The 25389-nt window shown below is 37.6% G+C and overlaps 1 protein-coding gene across 2 annotated transcripts in view; it reads left to right on the top strand.

Moving 5' to 3' along the window:
* LOC113063182 (GDP-mannose 4,6 dehydratase-like) overlaps positions 1-25389 on the top strand; it is a 59775-nt gene that overhangs the window by 33365 nt on the left and 1021 nt on the right. For both annotated transcript variants that reach the window (XM_026233404.1, XM_026233405.1), the window contains 2 exons: positions 15308-15426; positions 15631-15727. In XM_026233404.1, the coding sequence (XP_026089189.1) occupies positions 15308-15426; positions 15631-15727 (216 nt within the window). The remainder of the gene's footprint in view (positions 1-15307; positions 15427-15630; positions 15728-25389) is intronic.

The raw sequence follows: 25389 nt of genomic DNA, 5'->3' as shown, positions 1-25389 counted from the left end.
GCCACTTCAATAAATTAAATATTAAAATAGAAAACAGTAATTTTAAGTAGTAAAAATATTTCACAACATTACCTTTTATTGCCGCCTTGATGATGCATATGTTAAAAAAATATTTTCTTTTGCTTTTGACCAGGAATGTCAAACTCAGTTCCTGGAGGGCTGGAGTTTAGATTCAACCTTAATTAAACTCACCTGATCCAACTGATCAAGTCCTTCAGGCTTATTAGAGAACTACATGGTCTGTGTGTTGGAGCAGGGTTGGAGCTAAACTCTGCTGGACTCCAGTCCTCCACTGTTTTAGATTGTCTACAAATGTTAAATCTTCAAATAAAATGTAAAGGTTACCACTGCATCTGTCTGAAAAAATAAATGCAGTGGTTCATTTATAGTTATTTTCAAAGCATTTAATGTACTCCAATTATACAAGAACTTCGATATTGCTTAATTAATTAAGTAAATTCTTGCTAGAAACTAACCAAAATTAAAAATAATTTTTTTATAATCTCTGCACAGGACATTATAAACACTTGCTGTTGTTCCCAAACAAAAGGAAATAAATGGGTATCGGTATCTGCATCGGTTATCAGCCAAAACAAGTTGAAAATGATCGGCACATCGGATATCTGCAAAAACTAATATTGTGCATCCCTATATAATATATGTCATATTATATTTATTTATCCCTTTATTAATTTCTATATTATATTATATATTATATTATATTATATTATATTATATTATCAAAATAAAACATTAAAAACATTTGTGTGTGTGTGTGTGGGTGTGTGTGTGTGTGTTGTCCAGAGCTAAGTGCATGTTTGTAATATCTATAATCTGGCGAACAAATGTAGAATGTAATAAATCTGTAGTAGCTCCTGCCGATCAGCCCACACTCACCAAAACAGGAGAGCTCAGCTTTCTCCTTTGAGAGTGTGTGTGTGTGTGTGTGTGCCGTCCACATTTACACAGTCTGCTGTTGGGTCATCAGTCAGCTGTGGTAATCTTTGTGATGACAGGCGCTGGTTTTAGCGAAGAATAGAGTTTCCATAGCAATACGTGACCACGTTAGCTATTTATCCAAAAGTCTGATGGTGTGACGGACACAGACAGACATGTCATGTAGGAAGAGGGAGATTTGTGGAGCCTTGGCATGCTGTGTGTATTTGCGTTTTTGTGTGTGTGTGTGTGTGTAAATGTGTTTGTGCACAAATGTATTTATACATGTGGGTAATATCTTGCTCTGCTATATGTCTGTCAGTGTGCCCGCCTCAAATTCAAAAGCATCCTTTCGGTGATCACAGGTTAATGTAACATGGCCAGCCTTTGAGTGCCCGTTTGTGTATGTAACGAGGTGATAAGTGACTTAATGAGTTTTCTTACCTTCTCACCCGCTGTATCTAATGGAGCATCTCACACACTTAACTGGCATGTTTTAAAATGATGCGTTCAGGATCCTGTCATCTTTCATCACCTTTGTGTTCACTAAGAGATTGTTAGGAGTTTGTTGCACGTCCGGCTTTCAGTAGTCCTAGTGGAGTTGCTTGGGAAGTGAACACGATAGCCTTACTCTATGTGCGTACACACAAACACACTTTCACACACATATGTCCTTATCCGACCCCATCTGACCTGGCCGATCCAGTCACCTCTTCATCTGGTTCTGCTTTGGCCCTCCCTTAGGACCAAGAAATAGTTCAAGAGCCGTGTGTTTCCCTGGGGCCACATTTCACAGGTGCACCACTGTTTGTCTCTTGCCCTTTACATTCATCTTAAATAATAGAAACAACAAATACGGCTTTACCCAGAGAAACAGGACCAGCTCTGAGCTCCACACAGGTTCCTGAACCTCCATGTTCAATCATGCATAAATGCTCAAACTTCTATACATCTGTCTGTCTGAATATATGTTTCTCGGTCTATCTGTCTCTCTGTCCTTTGGCTTATCTGTCTTGTTTGTTTGTCTGTCTTCCTATCTATTTATATGTTTATTTGTCTGTCTGTCTGTTTATCTATCTCTCTGTCCGTTGGTCTGATCCATCCCTCTGTCTGTCTGATCCATCCCTCTGTCTGTCTGTCTATTTATCTGTCTGTCTTTCTATATCTCTCATGTTGTCGATCCGTCTGTCTATGTCTTTCTCTCTATTTATTTGTCTGTCTAGCTATTTAATTTCTATCTGTTTAGCTATCTAATTTCATACATTCTGATTTTTATTATTATTATTCACCAGTCCACATGTGCACACACACACACACAGACACTGAATGAAAAACAGTTGCTCTGGTTATAATACACAGTAGTTTGAAGGGTCTGGTTGGGCCAGTGAAACTAAAGCACTTTTTCATGTCATGTTTAAACATCTTAATGACACTGCAGTCTGCCATGCACCCCCCGCATTAATCATCTCTGCACTTACGTTACACACTCATGCAGTATCCAGATGTGCGTGCTGATGCGTTTGACTGGATAATAGGCTTGGAGGGACTGTTTAATGGTCAAAGTTGCTGCTTTAGGGTTTAGGGGTTAAAGGTCAAACACTGCTCTGCCCATTAAACCTGAACAGTGGGTGTGGGGGCATGGGTATGCACTTTAGTGGGTGGCAGGATCATTGATTGCTTGTAAATTCATCCACAGAGCAGATTAAAGAATCTGAACTAAAGAATAACCTAACTTATTATGCAATTCAGCACTTTAAGGTTTGTAGCTTTACAGTCAACCACACTCTGAATGTTTCTCACATAATCTTTACCATATTGATTTAACGTCATATCAAATTATATTTGAATAGCCAAAAAAATAGGTTCATGTGAAATGGATGCACTCACACACATTCATAATCGGGACATTATCAGCTATGACATGAGAGAAATAGAATGTTGTTTTTCTGTGGGTTTGTTGGGATGTTTACTAATATATTCCTCTTCTGGATGAAGATAACATAGTTATTGAATCACTATTTGACAGGAGTGTTGACAAACCAATACACTTCATTATTGTGTAAAAGTGTGTGTGATGGAGAGAGGGAGTGAGAGAATGCTAACATTTGTGTAAATGGCTTGAATGGTTCCTCTGTTTAAATCTTAGGAAATCTGTAGAGACTGGCTGCTTGACTGAGTGAGTGCTTCCTGTCTGTACAGGAAGTGCTGGCTTTTAGGAGGAGGAGAGGTCATTTAGAACAAGAGTGTGAGTGTTTGTGTGAATGTGTTATCTAGATATCTATGTGTGTGTGTGTGTGTGTGTGTGTGTATGGGCTGTAGGGGGAAGTAGAGAAAGCTGTGCCACATTTCACTTAAGTTGTTCTCTTGGCAAGGAGGAGGAAGAGGTAAAACTTGCATACCTAATTATAGTTCAGGATGTCTGCTCTCAACTGAAATGAGAAAAAAGCTTATAACATAGAGCCATAGAAATTCATAGACTGACCCTTGTCAGGGGTAAGCAGTGTCTTGTCAGGGGATAAATATGAAGATACATTTTTACCCCACAGCTACCATTTTGGAGGAAAATTATTTGAAATCATCTTTAAATGATTTCTAAATTTTCAACATGATATATATTTTAGACCTGGATACATTTGCATTGACATTATTTTTACTTGCCGTGTAGAATATTTACTTTGTAAATCAGAATCAGAATCAGAATCAGAATGAGCTTTATTGCCAGGTATGTTTACACATACGAGGAATTTGTTTTCGTGACAGAAGCTCCGCAGTACAACAGAATGACAGCGACAGAACATAAAACACATAATAAAAGAATAAAAAATACAAATAAGTAGATAGTGAATAACAATATACAAATGACAATTGTAGGCAGGTATATTACAAAATGAAGTTATGTATGTACATATATATTGTGTGCAAAATTTAAGTGTATACTAAGTATGTGTGTTAGATAAATAAAGTGTGTGTGTATATAAATATAAAGTGTAGTGTGTCCGCCGTTATTATAAGCTGTTCATAAGATGGATTGCCTGAGGGAAGAAACTGGTCCTGTGTCTGGTCGTTCTAGTGCTCAGTGCTCTGTAGCGTCGACCAGATGGCAACAGTTCAAAGAGGGAATGTGCAGGATGTGAGGGGTCCAGAGTGATTTTGAAAGCCCTTTTTCTCACTCTGGATAAGTACAGTTCTTGAATAGAAGGGAGAGTTGAACCGATGATTCGCTCAGCAGTCCGGACTACCCTCTGTAGTCTTCTGAGGTCAGATTTAGAAGCTGAGCTGAACCAGACAGTTACTGAAGTGCAGAGGATGGATTCAATGATGGTGGAGTAGAACTGTTTCAGCAGCTCCTGTGGCAGGTTAAACTTCCTCAGCTGGCGAAGGAAGTACAACCTCTGCTGGGCCTTTTTCACAATGGAGTCAATGTGAATGTCCCACTTCAGGTCCTGAGAGATGGTGGTTCCCAGGAACCTGAATGACTCCACTGCAGTCACAGTGCTGTTCATGATGGTGAGTGGGGGGAGTGCAGGGGGGTTTCTCCTGAAGTCCACGATCATCTCCACTGTTTTGAGGGTGTTAAGCTCCAGGTTGTTGAGACTGCACCAGACAGCCAGCTCTTTTACCTCCTGTCTGTAAGCAGACTCGTCACCGTCCTGAATGAGGTCGATGAGTGTGGTGTCGTCTGCAAACTTCAGGAGCTTGACAGAGGGGTCCTTAGATGTGCAATCATTAGTGTACAGGGAGAAGAGCAGTGGGGAGAGAACGCAGCCCTGGGGAGCTCCGGTGCTGATTGTACGGGTGCTGGATGTGTATTTTCCCAGCCTCACTAGCTGCTGCCTGTCTGTCAGGAAGCTGTTGATCCACTGACAGACTGAGGTGGGCACGGAGAGCTGATTTAGTTTGGGCAGGAGGAGGTTTGGGATGATCGTGTTGAAGGCCGAGCTGAAGTCCACAAACAGGATCCTCACATAAGTCCCCGGTCTGTCTAGGTGTTGCAGAACATAATGCAGTCCAATGTTTACTGCATCGTCCACAGACCTGTTTGCTCTGTAGGCAAACTGAAGAGGATCCAGCAAGTGTCCAGTGATGTCCTTCAGGTGGACCAGAACCAGTTTTTCAAATGACTTCATGACTACAGACGTTAGAGCCACAGGCCTGTAGTCATTTAGTCCTGTAATTTTGGGTTTCTTAGGGATGGGGATGATGGTGGAACGTTTGAGGCATGAAGGGACTTCGCACAGCTCCAGCGATCTGTTGAAGATCTGTGTGAAGATGGGGGCCAGCTGGTCAGCACAGGATTTCAGACAGGCTGGTGTAACACAATCTGGGCCTGGTGCTTTTTTTTTTTTTTTTTTTTGTAGTTTTATCAATCACAATTAATTAATTACTTAATTGTCAATAATGCAAATATACAATCTGGGCTTTTTTAATGCCAAAAATCCATGTTTTGTAGATGTATTGCTTCTGAGCTTCATGTTTGTTATCATTATCATTATAAGTTTCTCCGCAACGGCTCTGTTCATTATGTCCTATGGACCTTTTTTTTTGTTCAGTGTTTAATCAAAAAGTAATTTATTTCAGGCTACATAGCCAAACACAATCAAAATCTGATCACACAAAGCATGTGGGGTGTGCAGGAAGCCTGAACACTCCACACACACACACACACACACACACATGCACAGCTGGGTTTTGTTATAATCTTTACAGTAGCTGATTCTAACTCTGTTATTAGAAATGTGTTGTACTGCTGCCGTAGCTCTAAATTTATTTAGTACAGGTGTTGAAGAATCACACACACCATCACGCTCGTGATCTATAGCTTCTACGATGCATACAGTCTGGTATTTCTCCCCTTCCCTCGACACACACACAGTCTGATTACTCACTCACACACACTTCCCTACAGGTTGAACATATCCACAGTCTGTCTCGCTGAAATTGCAACATATGATTCTGATTTCAGGGCCTTCAAATTCAATATGAAAAAAATGTATTTCATTATAACTTCATATATTTCTATCTGAAGTCTGAAGTGTTTTTGTGAACACATGTATATACCTGTACGTTCGTGAGGTTGGATGTTTCATTGAATGTGTTCTCACAAGGTGAGTAGAGAGTGGTGGGAGGGTGGAGGGGTGGGTGGATGTGTGTGTGTGTGTGTGTGTGATGTTGGTAGATATGGTATTTTCCTTTCTGTGTCCAGATTGTTGTGATGAAGGTTTTTCTAGGCAGGAATGCCGTTTAAATGGCTCCGTAATATCAGAATATTTTGGCAACAGACTTTCAGCGCTATGACCAAACTTCCTCTCTTGAGGAATTTGAATGCTTATTTGGCATTAACAACTATTTTCAGATCATTCTTAAATCAGAGTTTCAGACCAAAGCTGAAAGTTTCATGTGGTCTGGTCTTTTTTTTGGCAGCCTTTTTAAATAAAAATGTGTCTTGTGGTATTACCTGTTGACTTTAGAAATGTTTTCAATGAAAGATACAATCTGTTCTTTTACATTGCGAACATAAAAAAACAAAATGCATATTGAATTATTTCATACACGAGCTTCTGAGATACACATCCACATATGCACACATAGGGAATATAGAATAACTGAATCCCAGCTTTCCATGATCAACAGTGATCTAAAAGTGGAAAGTTACATTTTACCCAGCATTCCTGACACACAACCTCATAGTTCACATACATTCACAATCATCCACAAAATCTCCATCACAATTTTATTATTATTATTATTATCTTATTTCTTTTCCATTTGAGAAGTATACTTTTTCACATACAATAAAGGATCCATATTTTCCATCTTTTCATGCCTTATTTTATTTTGAAGCACATGATATTTTTTAATTATGGGTTCTGAATGACAAAATGAATATTAGCCCTCCTTTTAGTTTTTGTCCATTTTGTTTAAATGGTTAGATGCCATCAAACGCACACAAATGTTTCATTAATGCCTGTCATCATTTTTGAAAATACTTTTTAAAAACGCTAAATCTGACAAAATTAATGAATTCGAATGAAATATGTTCCTTGTGGCGCACAAACACACATGCACTAAGCCGTTACGTTCACATAAACACACCACCCATTTCCCCGATGACTCACTTTCACTCTTAAACACTTTTTAATACACACATGACGATCTCAGGGGTGGTCTGAGGGACCCTGGGAGTTGTCAGCATATTTTATAAAAACACCACCAGAAAAGAGCGCTTTCTTACAGTTTGTTTGGTTTCTTTTTAGCTCTCCGATTTCATTGGAGTCTGCAGGAGTCCAGAGGAACAGCCATACTTGTGCGCGCACACCTTATTGTAGTTGCGCTGTTTTTTTCCCAGGCTAATAAGGTTTTAATTAGGTTTTAAGCTGTATATTTGAAATAGACTGACAAGAGGTTAAACCATCCCAGATCGGGTGTCTAACCCCACCCATCCTCCTCAAATGAAATCAGATCTAGTATAGAACCGCTGCAGATATTAAAGCTGAATTAAACAAACAGGTATCCGAGGTTCAGGCAGTGCTGATCTTTAACAGTTATCAAAACAGCACATTCTGTACATTCCTCCACCGCTGCCAGCACCTCGGGCCAAGTGCAAAACACCGACGAGGCTTTTGTCCTCTCTTCCTTATTCTTCAGACAAAGAATTTGACAGTTTATTGGTCGGTGATTGTGTTTTGGCCTCTTTCATGAGTGGGTTTCAAACATTGGGCAGGAACTGGCTTCTTCTCTACCTGAATTAAAACCTGAAACCAACACTTTTTATTTCCTTTAGAGGGCTTCCTTTGTGTTGTGAATATCATTGCTAATCTGTAGATTAGAGATTCGGACTTGTGGATGTCTGCCGATGTTTGTTTAAGCCTGATTGTTGGTAAAGTGAGATGATAACACTGTCTGTACGTGAATGTTTAGATAAACCGTTGAATTGTGCCTTTTAAAAGGATTACAGAGTTTAATGTCCGCACGATCACCGCCGTGCATTCATTTAACCTGATATAGACACGTGCCAGCTTGCAAATTCACCGATTCGTTACACAAACTCCTACATAATCAGCATAATATCATCAGATGGTTCGGATTGGATCTAGTGTCACTGATAGCACTAGAGGAGGAATTTTAACATGTAAGACAAAAACTACAAAAATGTAAGGAAAATGTGCATATAGATGATGCATTACAAACATTTCTTTAATGTGTTTTTGTTTATTTTTTTCGTCAATGAAAGCTATGTCTATGTAAGCTATGGAAGCGATATTAAAACAAACCTATCAATCAACTGAATGATTATAGCATATCAGCAGCTGGTAACTCTTTCTATAAAGCATGCATTATGAAGATATTCATGATGCGTTGGTAATTCTGTGCTTGTAAATAATTGCACCCGCCATTGTAATGCATTATTCTGCTTAAATAATTTGGTTTATCCTTTTTCAATTAGTTGAAAAAAATAGTTACATTTTTTGGTTAGATTACCATTAATGAGGCCGACAACCTGAATTTTAAGACCTACTGTAATGCACAGATCTAATATAATGTTACACATCAGATTTTTTTCCCCAATAGTTAACCGAATGTTCACTTAACAAATTATGTTTGTGTGAATACTCACTAAGTCAGATATTCTGAAATACTGTAATTCTGGGATCGTGTGCTGTCTGAAAGAGAGTTTTTGTGTGTTCAGCACGATCGTTTGGTTTACATCAGCAAGGGTTTGAACCTCATATTTCACTGGTACAGACTCATGCCATCAAGAATTTGCTATGAATATTCACAAAGCTGGAATGCTGTGCTTTACAACTACACCAAACTTGTGCTGAGTCGTCACTAAGTGAGACTAAACAGAACAATTTTTTTTTTCTGTAGCCTGTGCGCATTCTGACTCGTTTTACCAGCACAGGCCACATGTTGTATCATAACAGTGGTTACAAATATTATATATATATATATATATATATATATATATATATATATATATATATATATATATATATATATATATATATATATATATATATATATATATATATATGCTTTAGCTTTATAGAAAAAATACATAGCTTTCTGATTAGATGTGCAAAAAAAACTCTAAAATTTAATCTGGCAGTAATTGTCTTCAAATTTGATGAAGGTAGTCAACTTGCATTTAATGAGTGATTACATTTTTTAAATTTTGAACAGTTTCTTTGAGAAGAGGTTTCTCCAATTTTCCATTTAAAGTGACTTCAAGAAATGTTTAAAGAAATCTTTCTCATTAATTGACTTGTTGGTTAGTGGACAACTAGTTGACCATACTGACATATCCGTAATTCTGGCTTGATTTTTTTGTCCTAACCTTCACTGTTTTGAGATATTTTCCTGATTCATAGCAGATTTCAAATCAAATCTTTTGCTTTGCTGCTTTATTAAATGCACTTTTGCAGAGACCTTTATGCTATAGGACTGATTTTTCTGCATCTCAGCCCGAGTGAAGCCTGATCCTTCTGTCTATCTTTGTGACGGTTTTAAGAAAAGAACCGATACACATTCACACACCTCTCTTTGTTCATTGTACTCCAGGCTTTAAAAACTCACCTGGGGAAAGCATCAGCAGTAAGATTCGCCAATACGACATGCCTCCACAAATACTACTGTCACCACACTGTCTCACACACATTCTCTCACACAAAGTATGCATTGGGCAGAAGTCTTGGCCTCATAAATGTTCATTCTATCTGTCTTGCACACACATACAAATACATTTAAAAGCTTCTTAATGTGTGAGAAGATTCCCGACAGTGTTACAGCTTGACCTTTCACTTTTATATGACCACACAAAATGAAACCACCTGTGAAACAGACAGCAGAAGAATAGAGAGAGGACGTTTGTGTGTGTGTTACGACGCATCTGTGTTTATTGCGAACATTTATAGAAGGCAGTGTTGAACTCTTCTGTTTTCCCATTTGAAGAATTTCTGTGGTCATAGAAGTTGTGTGCACTGCTAATGGATGTGTATGGGAGTGTGTGTCCCTGCTCACACACCTGTTCCTCATTTTCCAATTTGTAACCAATCTGCTCTCAACGAGGGGCTAAACGGCCCTGATAACCATCTTGACTGCTCTCTCTTTCTCTCTCTCTCTCTTACACACACACACACACACACACACACACACACACACACACACATTTCACTGTCTGGATGCATATGAGTTCTAGTCAATAAACTGCATCTGTAACCGTTTTTTATCTTTCATCAGATTAAATTATAGTTTCTTCCTGTCTCTACTGGTCAGTCATTTTCATGATCGATATAACAATCTACAGTTTGGCTCTTCAGCCTCAATCATAGTGAAAAGTGTACCACTCAAATCTACTATTGGACAGTGATTCCCAGCGTGCCTCTTGGGATATACTTAAAATGTTTTTTTGTTTTTTAAATAATGTATAAAATTGTAAATTGCTAAAAAACAAACAAAAAAATCATACAATAATATGTATATTAATTAAAAAGTAAAGTTATTTGAAAAGCTGTCAAATATAAAATAAAATTGGTAATGTTCGATATAAAACAATGTTAACAATTATAAAAAAATTATAATAATCTAAAATTAGTAATTTTTAACAATGACATTTTTGGTAATAAAATATTAATTATTAATTTAAAAGAAGATATTTGAAGGGATGTCAAATATAAAATAATGTATAAAATAATGTTTAATAAAAATACTGTAATGAAAAAAAAAAAAAAAATATATATATATATATATATATATATATATATATATATATATATATATATAATAATATATAAGTATTATTAAGTATTAAGTTAGATTTAAAGGAACACATTTCTCGGGTCTTGTTAGTCATCCATGTATATTTTTATCCAACTTTTGTGATGGAAACGCTGCTTTATCCATTAATTGTATTCATTAATTTTTTTAATTCATGAATATTTGGATGGAAGGGGGGTGGACAAATAACTTTTTTTGGAGCAATGTCACTTTAGTAGATGTTCTAATCAAACAGTTCCATCATATGCGTCAGCTCAGATGATCTGACTGGAATTATTCCATGTTTTATGACGTGTGTAATGGTGAACTCTGTGAAACAGTGTTGTATTTTTTGTGTTGCCCTGCACAAGTAACGTGAGCTGTGTGGAAAAGTCAACTTAAAATAACATTAATGACGTAACCAGGTGATCCACAGTCAAAAACACACTCATGGTCTCTCACACTCATTTAGTGGTCGTGCTAACTCTCTCTCTCTTTGTCTGCTCTTTCACACTCTCACTCTCTTTCTCGTTCAGTGTATGTGTATGTGAGCAAGTGTCACCATATGACAGCCTGTCTCAGCATAATTCAAACCACCTGCCTTAAACAGAGTACTTCTGTGCTCTGTACAAAAAAGACTGTGTCTGTGTGTGTGTGTGTGTTGTGGTGGATAGAGTGGAGTATTTAAACTTTCAGCAGCTCCAAAAATAAAAATAGGCTTTAAAAAACAGGCACCCTTCTACACCAATGACTCCTGGAGCTACAGAGTCTGTTCCAGGCTGTGTATATGTGTGACCTTCCCGGTGGACAGTTATGAATAGTTATATTAATACATGGCAGGATCTACCTGAAAGACTCATACAGTTCTTCTGCAAGGAATTCTTTACATGGCATAAAGTTAGAGTGTGTGGGTACTTTTTCTCTTTTTTGTGTTGCAGTCGTAAATGTGTGTTTGGTTGAACTAGATTTAGTGTTATAGAGAGAACTGCAGGTTTGTTTATTGCAGAGTAACAAACTTGAAAAAAAATTTAAATAGCCAAAAGGTTACATAATAAACGAGAGGAATTTATTATAATTGTTTTTTTTAAAGAAAGATACGTTATACTTTTTTCTTGTAAATAATAATATAAAAGTTTTACAAATACTTAACTTTTTTATTCACTTTTTAACTTTATATTGTACTTTTTATTTAGAATTTGTAACTTTTTTTTTTGTAAAGCTTCTTTACTTAACTTTGGTCTTTGGGTTTACCTTTTTTTTTACTTACACAATTATTGCTATATTATAAATATATAGTAATATATATACATTTTATACACTACCAGTCCAAAGTTTTAAAAGACATGCATCTTTGGACTAAATTTGACTTCTTGTGATCTTAAAATTAGTTGATCTATATTTCAAATAATTGTTTTTTTACTACATAATTCCCATACTTCAATTACTGCTAGATCATAATTTCAATGACTTTTTCCTTTTTTTTTTCTAAACTTGGAAAAACTGTAAATTCGTCTGAGAATTGTGATTGGATGCATACAGTCATATGACTAGTGATTGCACAAGATATATGACATCATTTGAAATGATTTGAATATTTCAGGATATTTCATTCAAAAGCGCCTGCAGGGAAATATAGTCACACCCGCCCAGACGTATAAAAACAAAAGAGCCATTGAAGCAGAGAAGAGGATGTCATCACAGTTAATCCTTTGTTTTCTCCTTCACCTTCTTTTAAACTCACCTCTCTCTCATCCAAGTTTATGTTTGCTTGCATGGACGGATGGCAGGAGGAACACTGACACAGATTCAAAACAAACTAACGTACATGTCATTTTTGGAATGCCTTGATCCACTAGAGAAGGAAACTTCCCTTGAGCTGCTCCACCTCTGTGACCCATTCGCTGAGCTTTAAAGTGATCAGTTAAACAGATGTATGCGTGTGTTTACCAATCCATGCACAGGTCCTGAATCAGAGGATAATTATTGTTAGGTCAGTGTTGTAGGGAAGTGACCGAAGTCCTGGCGCTGGACTGAAGAAGCCTGTATGACCTTTTTTTCTTCTTTGAAACACACAAAAAGATGATGTTTGGACCTCATAGACTCAAGAGGATCTGATATGGGCTAGCAAGCTATAGGAGCTCTAGGAGTATGATATTGCGGGACAATAGTACATATAATGAGGTACCGGACTGTGTGTATTGATTTTTTTTTTTATTATACACAAAGCTTGTAAAGTTGTTGCCTAAATATCCAGAGAGCCTCAGCATCCAGACCCCTCTCATAATGCCAGGAGAGAGTGTGTGTGAACAGGACAGAAGGAGAAGGGAGTTGAGCTGCAGGCCTCTCAGCTGTCTCTCACAGCGCTAATGATCCTTGGAGAGACGCGTGAGGGAGGAATGGAGAGAAAAGGATGGAAAGCAAGGGATGTTAAGACAGATACAGTACGAGCCGGGTTTCATTTCAGAATATATTTCCTGTTACACTGGCTCTAAACCACCTCAAGTTCTTGATAACAAATCCAGAAAGTTGCTGAATAATAATGGCCGGTAAAGCAAACCAAACACAATGGAGAAGGCTTCCAGAATTAATCTGTTACAGTGCTACACTTTGACATCAATGTGTATGATGGTGAGAAAGAGAGAGAAAAAAATCCAAGAATGCTGTTTGCCGAGACTAAAATAAGATCAGAGAATGTTGCAGACCATTTCCTCTGTTTCATGCTATGTCTGTCCCTCTTGTTTTCTCTTCAGTCTTTCTCTCTGGCACACAGACACAGTCACCTCTATTACATGTTGGTTTCATCACTAAGAAGCTGTATTGGTGAAGATAGAAAGCTTTGTCTTGACCTTTGACCTTTCTAGATTGTGACATTTCTCTTACTAGCCTCATGGTTTCATCATGGTCATTATAACATATTTTGTGTGTGTGTGTGTGTGTGTGTGTGTGTGTACTCCAGAATTAGCACTCACATAGCACCAACTGCTAGTAAACTCTTTGTATAAATAAAATGACTTGCCAGTTAGCTGGTCATTTTATCAGGAATTGCAATATTAAATAGTTAATGTCAAACTGTAAGAAGTCTGACCCCAGCTTGATGTCATTGACTCGCGTCTTCTAAAGATAACATCTGTCATGACTAACAACGTTTACCTCAGGGGGAAATGTACTGTCAGACATTCATCTTCTCCAGAACTCTGTGACGACACACATGCGGAATATCCCTCTACAGAAACATGAGGAACAACATCGCAATGTGTTGTCTTCATGTTTTTGTGACAGACGCTGAAAGCTGGGAATGACACAGTGACTTGAGCGGTTTGTCACTAGTATGTTTAATAAATCAGTTGTCATTGGGACAAAATATTTATTCTTAATTTAAAAAATGTAAACACTGAAGAAAAAGTATTTACTAAAACCACAACATTTCTACGTTAGACATTTTTGGACCGACTTGTCTGCAGTGATTCAGCTCTGTGAGGGGTGTTCATGTTTTGCTCTTAATAAAATAATGCAAAAAATCAGTTTATTGGTCGGGAAAAAATATATATATTTATGGTGGATAAATGTTCTCATTTATACCTAAAAAAATTTGATACCTGCTAGTGTGTGTTGAGGGAATTTTTACATATCAGACTAGACCACAGTCTTTATCCTTCGCAGTGGGTGTTTAGTGGTTTGTGATGTAGAACAGTCATTTTTATTTAACCTACAGATGTTTAAAATACAGTCTGATTGCTTAGACTTTGTGCTGTGATCAAATCCAATGCTGTGTGAGTTCCTTCAGTGTTACGTTTTATGGTCTGCCGGTCTGTCTGTTATCTCGTTTGAGAGGGTTTTTTTTAAGTGAGTGCAGCAGGAGTGAAATATGAATGAGTTGGGGCGGCCAAGTGCGGCGCTCCCACTGCAGCATATAAAACGTGCTGATGGGGTCTTTATCCCTCCATCAAGCTGAAGGGAAGAAAAGAGCACAGTCCTGTCAACGTAATGGGGCGATTCTCCGGCCAACTGGCTCAACGCTAAAACCCTGGAGTCAGAAAATGTGTGTGTGAAAGAGAGAGAGAGAGGGAGTGAGCTAAAGCCAGAGAGAAAAAGACAAAAGAGTATCACCCATTGACCTCTTGGCAAGCATTCTTGTTTTAAGTATCTCACCATTTATTTCTCCAAAAGCACTCTCTCTTTCATCTAAATCACTATTTAGATAGAGTCTGTGCGTTTGTCTCGTTGTGTAGTGGTTGTATGGACTTGGGAACTCTGTGCTTTATTCCCAGAATTGGCTTCCCATGAGGCCTAGTGCTGACGTCGGGACGGGGACGGCCATGGCCATGTGTATTTGTGTGTTGGGGTGTGTGTGTAAGTTTGTAACCACATAAAAGCACATCCTACTCGGCGCAGATGTGTCTGCGTTGAATCTGTGTCGTGTGTGTGTGTGAATGTGGGGGAGTATTTGCTACTTGATCTCAAATGTGAACCTGTGAAAATAGTCCTATATGAGGCCTTCATATCGTTTGCATCTTGATATGGTGTCATCAATCTCTTAATGACATCATGTGCCTCAACTGAAATGGGTTGTGCTTTATAATAATGAGAGTGATTTTGTTGTTTCTGTTTGTTTTAGGCGATGTGGCTGATGTTGCAGCAGAAGGAGCCTATCGATTTTGTCATATCGACGGGGGAGGTGCACAGCGTCCGGGAGTTCGTGGAGAAGGCCTTCAAACATGTGGGAAAAACCATTGTGTAAGAGCACGTGCACACACACACACACACACATCTAACTCAGATCAAGCCCATCTGGTTAATCTGGCACATCTGGAGTTGTTTCGCCAACTGGCTGTACAAGACCGCAAAACAAGACGCAAACACACCATAAATATTGTAAATATGTAACACGTATGCTGACAGATGAAGGAATGTGTTCAAAGCTCTTGTTCTCGCATTTAGGTGGGAGGGGAAGAATGAGGAGGAGGTGGGCCGATGTCAGGAGACGGGAGTGATTCACGTTAAGGTGGATCCGAAGTACTACCGGCCAACTGAAGTGGTAAGCCACTACAAGACTGTGTTTGTAGCTTCCTGAAACAAATAGCAGGAGATCAGAACATTCAAGGTGCCCTTAGAAGGTGAAAGATTATAAAATATCATACATATAGTAAGTGTTGACATCTACTAGAAATGTGGAGGGAATATGTTTTTCTTGTTTATTCTGTGGCATCATCAGACAGCTATTTGTTTCAGTATTGTTCATTGTGACTTGTACATTAAAAAAATCAACAGCATTGAAATCTGTGGAGAGGATTAGAGGGAATTCCCACTGGACACATTATTTCTTTCACAAACAGCTAGACATTGCAGAACATTCTTAAAAATGTGTCACTTAACATACAATTCCCCAGATGTGTTTGCCAGTTATGCTACATTTTTTATACACTGCCATTAAAAAGTTTGGGGTCAGTTAAAATAATGCTTTTATTCAGCAAGGATGCATAAAACAGTGAAAAGGTGCATCATACTGTAATTTCCCCAAATATATTAAGCAGCAAAACAACATTGATAATAATGAGAAATGTTACTTGAGCACCAAATCAGCAATGATTTCTAAAGGATTGTGTGTCACTGAAGACTAGAATAGATTACATTTCAAAATGTATTAAAATAGAGAAGTTATTTTAAATTGTAATAAGATTTCACAATGTTACTGTTTTGAATTTTTGTTTTAATAATTGCAAACTTGGTGAGTTTAAGACAACATCGTACTGACCCCAAACCTTTAGACAGCAACAATTAAAAAAAAAAAAAATTCTGTGAAGTACTCAAGTAGACAAAACATGCGTCCTTAAGACCTTAACTGACAAGTAGATGTCAGTTTGTGTATGTGTGTGTTGGGTGGTCATTCAGGAATGAGAAAGGGCACTAAATTTGTAAAGAAAACACACACAAAATGATTGTTGGCAGACCAGAAATGCATGTTTGCGGTGTATAGATCAGTTTCCAAGGAACTTTTTCTGTGGGAAGAAAAACATATATAAAGGTAGGATAGAAAGATGTGTGAGTCTATGCAGTCTGAAGATGAGTGACATCAGAGGATCAAGAAGAATCATTGCAGAAAGACAGAAATCTCTTACTCTGGTATAAAACTATTCATTGTTTTTGGTATCAGGTTTTGATGACCTCAAAATGCTGTTACATAATATCAGCCCAAGATACTTAAAGAGACTCTGAAAGGCAAAAACCGAGCAGGCCATCCATCAACACAGAAGCCAAATGGGAATTTGACCCTTAACCTCGGTGATAGAAAGTAAATCACTGCATTTCCTCAGGAGGCTGGAGTGTCAGTACAGGACGCAGGTCACTTACAAGGATGAATGAGAGCGAGTGTGTGTATTTGCGATAGATTTACAAATGCGTTGTCCACAGGCTACATGTGAACATGTTTCAAATCTGTTGGATGAAGCCTGTAATTAATCAAATCACTTATTCTGGCAGAAACAGAATAGAACAAAATAATAATCTCATTGGTCCTCTCTGCCAGTACACACACTTTCTTCGCCTGAAGGGGTAACTGGATGAATTACACACCTATTAATAGGAAATCAGTGGGTTGAAAATGCAAAAGACCCTCTGCAATCGTCACATGAACTGCTGTTTTTTTGAGCCATCATAATTTATTTTAATTCGCACTACACTTGCATCATTTATGAAAGCATAATTACTTACAGATAAAAATCTTCTGGCTTAAAGATCCCACGTTAATGCTAAAAATAACTGACACACCCAAAACTGCTGTTAGATGAATGGCTCTATGCATTATTATCATTCCCAAAATCAACATGTGAAGCCTCTGAGGGATGGCTATCGTGCCAGACGTAACTTGTGGTTAGATGTGCGTAAATCATGAGCGAATGATGAAACTCAAATCGGTCATCTTTATTTGCATAACCTTTAGAGATCTGTGCGTATGGGAAGATTTCATCTGTAGCTTTCCTGCAAATACAACCTGTATCTGGCTTTCACTGGATGTGTTCTTTCAGTCGACACACACTCGCTCACATTCCTTCAGGAGGTATGCGTAGCTTTAGCTTCACAATGAGAAAAGCAGGTAATGCGCTTGGCCTTGTCTGTCCATCACACGCCATCTACTCAGACAAAGAAACCATGTGTGCGTGTTGAAATAATACGCTAACTTGCTTTTAAGGCCTGAAATACCACGATTTAAATGAAGCTTGAAATATTAGAGGGAATTTCTGTAACTTTTTTTATGATTTCCAGCAGGAGAGCACTGTAAAGTAAACAGTGTCCATTCTTTTATTTCTCTCTCGCTTATTTTTATTTTCCCATTCACACATGCAGAAGGACGCAGCGGATTGGGTGCAATAATGAACACATCAAAACCAAGCTCTCTGCTTTTTGGCTGATTGAGAGGGTTTAATAGTGAAGGCTCAAACTGATGAATGTGGCCCCCATACGGCCGCTGAAGACCGCTGCGTGAACCCTGCGGTCTCCGCTCTGCCTTTCGGCAAATATGATTTTGCACATCCATTTCATTCTTTCGGATGCTGATTTAAACAATTTTATGAGGCACTTTGGGGAAGGAGGACCAAAGTTAGCCAAAGGCTTTTTTTATTTTCCAGACAGTCCCCAGGAAACCCTCATGTTTTTTCTTTCTTTTCATTTTTCATTTTGAAAGAGAGAGAGAGAGAGAGAAAGGAGTACGAGAGAGGGCATAATGAAAGCGAAAAGCTTTGATTTATGCAACGAATTCCACAAACGGCGAGTTTGCAGCAGTCACTCGGTTTAGTAACTCTGGCCTTTTATGAATGTCTTGCCCAGCTGAATTTATGTGCACATCTCAAAGTTTTTGGTTTTTGGTTAACTGTAGTGTGGTTATTTTGTTACATGCCGAAATTTCAGCTGACTTAATTGGTTTTTAATTGCATTTTTACAAGGTTTGAGAATGCCTTATTGTGTTAAGTGGTGGCATATGCAGCAAGGATTATTGAAAATAAGCAGAAAAATGTGTATGAATGGTTTCAGGATGCGTCTGCCAGGAATATAAATGCAATGTACAGTAAGTAAGTGTAAGTGTGAGCATGCATGCTGATGATAGACAAAGCACACACGCTGCACTGCCTGCAGTTCACCATGTGTGTATTTCATCAAATCAACTCTGCGACCCTGAGGAATTGCCACAACATGATGGAATTATGTGTATTATCAGAGATTAGGACTATATGGTAGATATGTCAGCATGTTTCCTCCAGCAACTCAAAGACATCAAAAATTACACGCATCTCTGTTTGAGACCGTTCTTCTTTTATGGCACATTGTGTATTTTTAGTGGTAAATGCATGTTTTCTTGATATTTAATATTCTACATTGAAATGAAAGAAGATACTTTTTGATTACAGAAGATACTTTTTGACATTATAACTGGCACATGTGCATTATTATGATGTATAGGGTGTGCTGTTTGTACGTAATATGTAAGCGCATGCATGTTTTTTGGTTTCTTCTGGAAAGAAAGATGGCTTTGACCTTTCGCTCCGAGGATCAGGATGGGGTGATCTTATCTGCTCTGTGGCAGAGGTCAGGAGCGAGATAAAAAGCATCCTGTAGTGAGCAGCACACACACACACACATGGAGGCCCTCAGTTTGTGAATGCAGGAGTCTGTCTTATCTGACCCATGTTGAGCGTCATAGTACCAGCATGCAAAACACAGCTGCATCATCACTTACCTGCAGCTTTGCTTTTAATTTGAATGCAAGATCCATTTTATTTTTAGGCTAAAGCTTAGCGGCCAACTGACCTGCATGCTTTTTGTGTGTTTTTAGATTTATTTGCTTGTTGAAGGCAGGTCCCCCGCATTAAGCAGAGCTTAAGCCTCGGTTGTCTGTCGTGATGCTTTATGGGTAGTGCAGTCTTTAGGGTTTTCTGGGTATTATAGTTGCTGTGGTTGAGAGGCTGGCTTTTTGTGACAGCTTTACGGTGATATGCAGTGTAATAGGTCAGAGTTGTTAAAGTTGAGTGTGAATGATGTTGTAAAGAGTCTGGCTGGTTGCCAGGTAGAGCTCAAACCTGCAATAAAGCCACGCTCTTACCATTCAGCTTTTCCTCACGATGACCGTTTATACATCCACATTTATTTCCATCATACTTTACAGTAGAGCTTAACTCACTTTCATAATGTTACATGGCACTTTTTACCTAGCGCCCTGAGACTTTTTTTTTCATGGTTCTACTCTGTCCCGCACTCCGTTCTTGTCGAGGCATCAGGGAGAGAGAGCGAGAACAGAACTAAAAAAATAAAGAGGGAGAGAGGGGTGTACGTTCTCCCCTGGCCTACTCTCTGGTATTTCCTGAAGGACTTTGACTGAGCGGAACCACCCTGGGCCCCACAGAGGGGAAAGAAAGAGAAAGAGTTTTTAAAAAGAATGAGAGTTGAGAATATAACATGTAAAAACCAAGCCAAGTGTAAAGATCCCAAGTAAACAGGTGAATTTTTTTATAAATTAAATGTTTACGGAAGAAAGAAAATCCCTTTTGAGCAAAAGCAGTAGAGAATGTGAAGATTAAATCACTAGATGTCTATTAAACTAAAAGGTTGCAACATTAAAGCGTGCAGTAAAAAATTAAGCTCATTTGACAGCATTTTTGGTCTAATGTTAAACAATTCTGTATGTTCCTTGTTTTCTAAAAAAAAAAAAAAAAAAACATCAAGATTGCAGCGAGACATTTACAAAGAGGGTGAACCAGGCCAATTTTGGAGGATTTAAAAGTAGAAATGTAATGCTTTAGAATTTTATAGTCAAATGAATTTTTATGTTAATTCTCATGTATTATATGAACTCTAAATATGTTTAAACGATGTTTAACATTGTAAGTTTTCATGGAAATTAAGTTAAATTAAGTAAAATTGTTTGATTTTTCACACTTAAGGTAAAATTACATTTTAAAACACACTTACCCCTAGTTTCACAGACAAGGCTTAAGCCTAGTCCTAGACTAAAATCTAAGTCTGAGCTGATTATTTGAACTTGTATTGAAACCTGGAATATTTCTTTCAACTAGGTCAAAACCAGAAACTAAGTAAGTTACTTAAAGTAAAATTACCAGTCCACTATTTAGCAATAAGTAAACAAGCATATTAATTTAGAGAGATCAAAAAAATACTGTGCTGTAGTAGATCTTCCCAGCAGGTGTCTTGGACTGTGTGTAAATGTGTGTTAATTTGTGTACCAGTGTTTGTTTGTGTCATGTGTCATAATTACCTCATGGGGGTGTGTGTGTGCATGTTCCCACTTTCACGGCTGTGTGTAATGGGAGAGGAGAGGTTAATTGTGGGCTGCCCTCTGTAAATGGCATGTCCCGGGCTCGTTATCTTGATTGAGTAATTAACTCTGGCTCTCGCACTCTTACTCACATTGTCAGACTGCTGAACTCCTGACACCTCGCATTCCTCCCTCCCTCTCCCTCGCACTTTCTCCTCTCTTGCTCTTTAACTTTCACACTGCTCGTGTCTCTGAGCTTTCAATTTATCATCATTTTCCTTTCTCTCCAAGTCATTCCTGTCTCCGTCCTCTCTCTCCTCCTCTTCTCTCACTCTCGATCACTCCAGACAAGGCTGTTTTTTTATCACACACATGGGTTAGAAATGTGAAGGAGCTCATGATTCTAATTCTAGTAGTGTTAAAGTGATAGTTCACTCAAAAATGAAAATTCTGTCTTTTGCTCACCCTCATGTTGTTCCAAAAGTGTGTGAATTTCTTTCCTCTGTGGAACACATTAAGTTTAAAATATCCTTTTTTTTCCCTTACAATGAAAGTCACCGAAATCCAAAGTTGTTTCGGAGCCCACTGACTTTCGCTGTATGGACAAAAACAGTCAAAATGTATATTTTTTTTTGTGTTCAGCAACAGAGCAAAAGTGGAAGTCAATAGGGATGGGCGATACCACATATTTTGTTTGCAATACGATACCAATACTTTTAATGGCCAGTATCGTCTATATCGATATGGATACGATACTTCTAAACTGAACTTTTAGATTATGGAATTTATTTAATTTTTATGAGTACAATGGGTAATAATACCTACTTAACTTCATATTTGAAATGCATTTTAAAATTCAATATGCCTTAATTGCAACTTATTAGGTTATATTTTTGTTTACACATGGTTTAAATGTGTTTACTGTAGTGGTAACCAAGGAAATCACTTGTGTTCACTTTACCATGGTTCATTGTCATAAGGGGCTTCCAATAATAGGCTGTTGCATGCATAAAATGCAACCTTTTTTATTCTGAGAGTGATTTATATTAACAATACAGAAAAGAACATGAGCAATATGAACTTTTAACATTCAGATTTAAATAAATGTACTCCACAAACTAGGGTACAATTTTCAATAGGTTTATTATGAAATAACTCAAACATATAGCCTATGTTTTTTCTGCATTGTTTCTGGGCTGCCTTTTCTAAAAACATAAATGCTTTCTTATTATAGGCTATTCTTGGGAAACGCAGCTCTATTTAAATGTACTGTCAGAAGTAAGTGAACGCTTTCTGTAACTGATTGATTCTGCCTTGCAACATTTGCGTGTGTTCAGATGAACAGGACAATCCCTTCCACACAATTATTTATAGGTTTTTCATCCAATTTAAGGCATATTGTAGGCATTATTTTCTGCTTAATAAACGAAATCACTGGTAAATAAAAACACCTTATACTTCAGGATTGATTCGCCCATCTCTAGAAGTGAGATTTATTATTTTTAAAAAACGGCAACTTGCCTTACCTGAACTTTACCTTAAAAAAATAGGGTTTTTTGAACAAATTGAACTTAAAAATGTATATTTCAGTAACTGAAATAATGTTAGTATACCAACCTACTGAAGTACTAAAATCTTTATAATGCAATGGCAACCTCCAAATACACTGGTGGTAAAAAACAAACAAAAAAAAACCCTATAGAGTCAAATATATATGCATACATATGTACGTGTGTATGTATATGCATATCTATATGTGTGTATATTTATATTTATATAAGGTGCACATAATGTAATACACAAAAAACATAATATGTAACAAAATTCTATTTAAAAAAAAAATCTGATATTAAAGATAGTTATTTCAGTGATAGACCATCAAATGTGTGTGTCACACAGGAAACCTGAAAAACTGTCAATTTAATTGTATTTTATGGTCCCGTGAGATTTATTATTATTTTTAATGTAAATAAGGAAAGTATCTGTTACCAGTTAACAGGTTTTTACCATAGCAGTTTTGCAATTTTTATCGTAAAAATCATGATTGTATTTTTTACAGTGTAGTTCTCTTATCTGCCCCCAACCACACTGAAAGCACATTAAAAGGAGGTGAGATGAAGTTTGAAAAGGCATCTGGGTCATTTGAATGAGGTGAATCATGTTCTCGCTGGCAGGACTCTTGTACGCTCTTGTACTGCTTGAGAAGATACAGCTCTCTGAGGCTTGTAAACACGCAAACACACTGCCAATACCACATGTAAGCACACACAGATCCTCAGTAATAAACACACCGTTGATTATGTGTTACTCATACAGATGCTTGCATGTTGCGATCTTGTCGTTCAGGTCTGGCTTTTAACACATTGACACTTTAGCTTGTATAGATTCCGATGGACTTTTGCACTCAGGCTTTTGATGTCGCGCTTTAGTTTTTCTGCTCTGTGATTGGCTGTTGTTTGAAAAGGGAAATCATTAGAGTCTTTGATCCCTCCTAAACATCCTGCATCAAACAACACAACTCTCACACACACAAAACTGCACGGCACAGACTGAAGTCTGTCGAACAGCCGTGGATTCTAGTTGTGTTTCAGCATGTACTTTCGAGGGATTCATCTCGCTCTTGTGTCTCTCGTGTTCCCGTGCATTGAAAGTGTCACACACTTGGGGTTAGTGTCTCTTTGCTGGAGAGGGTTTACATGATCATCTAAATATTTATTAAACACTTGAAACAAGAATCTGAGATAGAGACATTCTCCTTTGTGTTGAATCAGATTTTTTTGCATTGTACTCTTGCCACTTTTTATAGTTGAAAACTGAAAAGTTTTACAGCAGTCTTTTTTTTTCAGGATTTTTGGAATTTTTGCATTTATTTCAAATAGGAAAAAAGTCTTTACTGTCACTTTTGATCAATTTAACGTATATAAAATAATTCCTTTAAAATATCGTGCTGACCACAAACTTTTTTTTACTTTGTATATATGTATGTGTATGTGTGTATAAAAAGATATATCATTTATAAAAAATAAAACTACAAAACTAATTCATAACATATACACAGAAAATAGGATAATGTTTTATTTATCTGTAGAGATCTTGATAAAATGGAATCTAGATTTAAGTAAAATAATACATTGTGAAAGCAGTAATGACTGATTCGGACATGTTTATGAACAATACAAACCCAAATCTCCAGGGATTTGCTCATCAAAGGAAGTTAGACACCCACTTTGGTCAATCTGGTCATATTGCTTTAGTGGATTTGACCTTTGACTCCACTGTCCTACAATAGTGCACAAGAGCGTTGCTGTGTGTGCGTGCTTGAAACAGTTTGATAGAGCTTGCTGTTTTTTTTCCTGATGCTGAAACATGCATGCATGCAGAGTCATTTTAAAATCTCAAATGTCATGTGTAGCCACGCTGTAAGTTAACAAAAGTTGCTTGATGTTTGTGAAGGTCTGTCTCTCTAAGAGTCCTGAATTCCTTTACGTTAAGTGCTCGGTCACACACAATAAAAATGTACCCAGATGATGACTATCGCTTTTATTTATTGTTCATTTCCATTTTATTTACCATTTATGCAGGTGCGGCTTCTGTTTTAAACCCTGCTGCATGTAGATATGCTCTTTAAACAAGCAAAAACACCCAGTGTTTGAAACTAAAATCTGCTTGTGAACTTCCACTGTGCCTTCGATATGTCTTGACTTGCTGACTTTCTATTTAATAGCAACAGCTGTTGCATACAACGCATGATTCACATGCACATGCTATGCTTCAGTTTCATCGAATTAATACCGTTTTAGTTCAAACACTTTGTAAACTTACACTGTCAGGACACAGTTCCGTAGTTGTTTGCATGTGAAGACTTGGATGGGTGACAAAAGCAGCTGATGTTAATTTAGCTTTCAGAAAAGTGAAGACTAATTATGATTAATATGCCGCATTAATACGTATCTTGATTATGATGGTTGCATGCGGTTTCATATGTTGATGAATGAATGCTATTTCGCTAATTAGTCTTTTAAAATATGGTTATGTCATTTAAATGATTTAATTGGAGCTAAAATGGAACCATGAGTTTGTGAATGTAACTTCTCAGGGTTCAGCATAAAAATATGGGCTTTTGGAACAAGAGCTCTCATTTGTCAAAGCACAGAAGTGCTGTTGTGAGAGTGTGTGTTTGGCTCCTTGTGTAATCAGATCAGCAGCAAAAGGACACCCTCAAAGCCTTTACTGCCACCCTGAGAAGCACCTTTAAGTGTGTGTGTGTGTGTGTGTGTGTGTGTGTGTGTGTGTGTGTGTGTGTGTGTGTGTGTGTGTGTGTGTGTGTGTGTGTTGCCGTCCTGGCAGGAGAACAGAAGGGGTTAGACCACAAGAGTCACACAATCCATCATACTCTGGCACTGAGAGGGGGCTGGAAAAGAGGGGGTGCTGAATGG

The sequence above is a fragment of the Carassius auratus genome, chromosome 45, assembly GCF_003368295.1.
Source record: "Carassius auratus strain Wakin chromosome 45, ASM336829v1, whole genome shotgun sequence".
In the NCBI taxonomy this organism is placed as follows: domain Eukaryota; kingdom Metazoa; phylum Chordata; class Actinopteri; order Cypriniformes; family Cyprinidae; genus Carassius; species Carassius auratus.
Note: the sequence above shows the minus strand (reverse complement) of the source record. Positions and strands in the feature narration are given on the sequence as shown.